This window comes from Coffea arabica, chromosome 10c, assembly GCF_036785885.1.
Source record: "Coffea arabica cultivar ET-39 chromosome 10c, Coffea Arabica ET-39 HiFi, whole genome shotgun sequence".
NCBI classification, from domain to species: domain Eukaryota; kingdom Viridiplantae; phylum Streptophyta; class Magnoliopsida; order Gentianales; family Rubiaceae; genus Coffea; species Coffea arabica.
The window spans coordinates 52,560,772-52,564,288 of record NC_092329.1 but is presented as its reverse complement, the minus strand read 5'-3'; the positions used below and the strand labels follow the sequence as shown (position 1 = coordinate 52,564,288).

General features: G+C 33.8%; 1 protein-coding gene across 1 annotated transcript; it reads right to left on the bottom strand.

Moving 5' to 3' along the window:
* Nucleotides 1–228: 228 nt before the first annotated feature.
* LOC113714408 (auxin efflux carrier component 5) lies at nt 229–3,012 on the bottom strand. The gene is made up of 5 exons (XM_027238225.2): nt 2,192–3,012; nt 2,017–2,102; nt 1,744–1,901; nt 675–751; nt 229–520 (listed from the first exon to the last, which is right to left on the bottom strand). The coding sequence occupies exons 1-5, from the start codon at nt 2,884–2,886 to the stop codon at nt 448–450; spliced, it is 1,089 nt and encodes a 362-aa protein (XP_027094026.1). The 5' UTR covers nt 2,887–3,012; the 3' UTR covers nt 229–447.
* Between the last annotated feature and the right edge of the window lie 505 nt (nt 3,013–3,517).

Genomic DNA, 3,517 nt, shown 5'->3' with positions numbered 1-3,517 from the left:
TATGTGGGGAAAATAACTTCAGAAGATCTATTGTATAGGTTGTTTTCCACTGGAGGATGTAAATCATTTTCCTAAAGAAAAGGTTTTCAGTGGTCTAATTGCATCCAAACATTGGAAAGTTTGAAAAAGATTTTCCAGAAAATATTTTACACCGAAACAAACGAACCCTAAAACAGAAAAGGAAAAAAAAAAAAAAACAAAGAACTTGTTTAGGAACATGGCTTTGAATTATCTGTAGACTTATAAAAGTGTAAAATTTTGCATAATCACATGAAAGCCTAAAAGTACAGAGCATCTAGCCTCGTATATTATTGGTGGGCTAGTTATCAATTTTAGGGCTATTCAAAGATGATTTTGATTTATTTTCTATTCCAAATGCAAGTATGAATACATCTATCTATAGTAATACTGCTGCTGGGAGATATCCCTTCATCTATCAGATTAATGTCAACGTGCAACTTCCAGTAGAGCATAATATGCTATCAGCAAAGGAAGAGATACTATAGTGCCAAAAATAACCCTGAGATAATAACGTACAATTAATAGCATGAGTTAGTTATGAATCTTCCTAAGTCTAAAATATTTCAAAATCTTGGAGAATAAAATTTCAATAGTACCAAAAACTAGGACTAGAATGTTGTAAAAAACCATACTGAAATCATGTAAAAACTTACGCTGTGCTTAATATGTCAGGGTGCAAACCATATTCTTGTGCATAAACAAATGAGGCTATGGATTGTGGCAATGCTGCCTGCAAAAATCATCAAAAGATCGTATGTGTTAACCAAAAAAATTATTTCCTCATGACCTGGAATTTTGTTCCTCCAGTGTATGCATAAATTATGATTTCATATCAAAAGTTTTTTTAAAAAAAAGGAGGAAAGGGTAAAATAATTTTAAATGTTTCACTAACAGTCTCAATAGTTTAGAGCCTTTTTAGTTCCTAATTTAATCCTCACTTTATAAAATCGATTTGATTACTCCTTAAAGTTTTTTGGATATCATTTACAGAAGGCATAACACTCATTTGACTCATGTCCTTCATACAAAAACCATAAAGAGTCAAATAAACTCTATAGAGGATTTACAATTGGCACAATAGAGGATTTAGAAATCTTAGGTTAAATCTTTCTTCTCTCCCCGCTTCTTAAATATATATATATATATATATATATATATAATAAAGAGCAACCTATTAGTAGTACTCATTCAAAATATATGTGATGAGTACAATATAGAACAACAGATTAGCATAACAGATGTGTTTGGACAGGAGATTATTTGCTTAAATATATTTTCTTATATCACCATTATAATTTTCAATACACATTTTTATCTTTCAAATTATCTTTTTATCTCACATACATCACATCACAAAAAATACTACAGTAAAAATATCTCAAATAATTTACAATCCAAACACACTCTTGTGAAGATAGTTTCACTCATACCAAAATTTTAACTTCTAAACGTATGGAGCTAGAATGGAGATATTGGGCAGTGTATTCTCTTTCATTTATGGGCTCTTAGTTTAGAATTATTTTTCAAAAACTTTATAGGGTATCCGACAAATAAGATGAAAGGTTTGAGTTTCATTAGGTGTCTTCATGCAATAAATTTTGAAAACCAATAGAAAATTTTAATTAATTTAAAGAAGAATTAGAGTTTGATGCAAAAGTTCAAGATCTTTAACATTATTTCGCCCAACAAATAAAAATAGAAAAAGACAAGAATTTTTAGTACCTGGATCAGAGCAATGCGCAGGACGTTACCATGCAATCCACTCACAATAGAACCAATAGCCATAGTGGCTGGACTAACCACAAATCTTAAAGCCATCCCGAACAAAGTCAAAGGGGTACCGCAAGCTATAACTCTCTCCTGTAATGCCATGAAAAGGCCTGCATGGATGAAATTTGACCCCAAAATTACATGATAAGAAAAGGGTTTCTCCCATGTAATCAATTCATGGATTTTGCAAGAGGACTAGACAAAAATTTTCCAAACCGTTCTTACCCATGCTAAACATGGAAACACCAGCTCCGGCCTTGGACATGATCAAAATTGATCCTTCAATTATTTCAGGCATCTTAAACTGCCACCTTAAGAACACAATCAAATTTTACATTAGCGTGGAATATCCTAGGAAGCACGATATACTTTCGATAGGCCTTGCGTATCTCCATCATACCTGCTAGCTAGAAGAGCCCAAATCAAGCCAGCTATGCAAGCATAGAAGTTAGGGTTCTTAGCAAGTTTAAGCCAAACAATCTTCAGTATCGACCAAATGGATGGTGCTTTATTGATGCTCATTGACATTGGGGTGGAGTTTTGATCCAAATCACTGCCACATTCAATTGCCTGGAGTTGCAAATCTCCATTGATGGTGTTAGTTACAGACTTAGTTTTAGACCATTCACGTCTAAATTCTAACATAAACAGTAAAAAAATAACCCAAACTAGTGATTGAATCACAGAAGATTGAACAACAAGGTCCTCTCCTACCTCCCCGTACATGGCTTTTAATAGTGGCACTCCTACAATAAGAGTGTTGTTTAAACTACACAAAGAAAATGCGGTGATGGACCACATACAACTTCCTTTTCTTGTACAATTTGTCCAAAAAACAAGCACAATAAGAACGATACATTTTGCAATGCAATCTGCGCCAAGGAACGGATAATTCAGCTCGTAAGGGTTGATATGAGATATGAATTTAAAGTTGAAGAAGGGAATGATGAAAAAGCAATTGAAGCGGTTTATAGCATCAAATTGATCAGGTGTAAACATGTGCCACCATTTCACCGAGGCATAGCCTAAAGCTAAAGCTACACAAAGTGGTGTCATGGCTGTGACCACCTTGTAAACATCTTCCCACCCTATCATTGTTGCTGTTTAATTGGAATATTAGAGAGAGTAGATTCTAATTTGGAATTTATTAGAGTACAAAGGGAGTATGGAGAAATATTGAGAGGGAGAGGCGAGTATGAAAGTTTGAAGTTAGTGAGATCATTTGGGGGGTGAAAATTGGGACAAAGAAAAAACCAGGGAGAAGCGGCTTATATAATGGTGTAGTTTTTGGCACTTACTAACATAAAGGTCATTTTACACATCTTAAACATCTAGTGGAAGTAAGGAAGTTGGGTTTGTAATTAATGTGATCATGCTAAGATACATATCCCACCTAATGTAGATGAAAAGTTAGAATGTAACAAAAAAGGTATTTATAATATTGGATCGAATTAATTACAGGTGACATATGATACGAGGGAATCTATCGCGTACCTAAGATACCTTTATGCCTACCTAGAATAGGAGAGGTCGAGTAGAAATGCTCCCAAAACTAGGAGAGAATTCTCATTTGACCATCCCTGAATTAAGATATAGAATAATAGCATCATCAAAATAAACCATGGCAGGCTAAGTTGAACCAATAAAACAAGATTATCAACCCCCAACTCTGTCTTAAGTATATCTCTATTTAAGTAATAGAAATCAAGACAATTCCTGTATAGAA

Coding starts and splice junctions, on each gene's coding strand:
- LOC113714408 (XM_027238225.2), bottom strand. CDS start 2,886: ATGATAGGGTGGGAAGATGTTTACAAGGTGGTCACAGCCATGACACCA. Junction 2,103..2,191: donor TGGGCTCTTCTAGCTAGCAG/GTATGATGGAGA, acceptor TGTGTTCTTAAG/GTGGCAGTTTAAGATGCCTG. Junction 521..674: donor CCTGACATATTAAGCACAGC/GTAAGTTTTTAC, acceptor TTATTATCTCAG/GGTTATTTTTGGCACTATAG.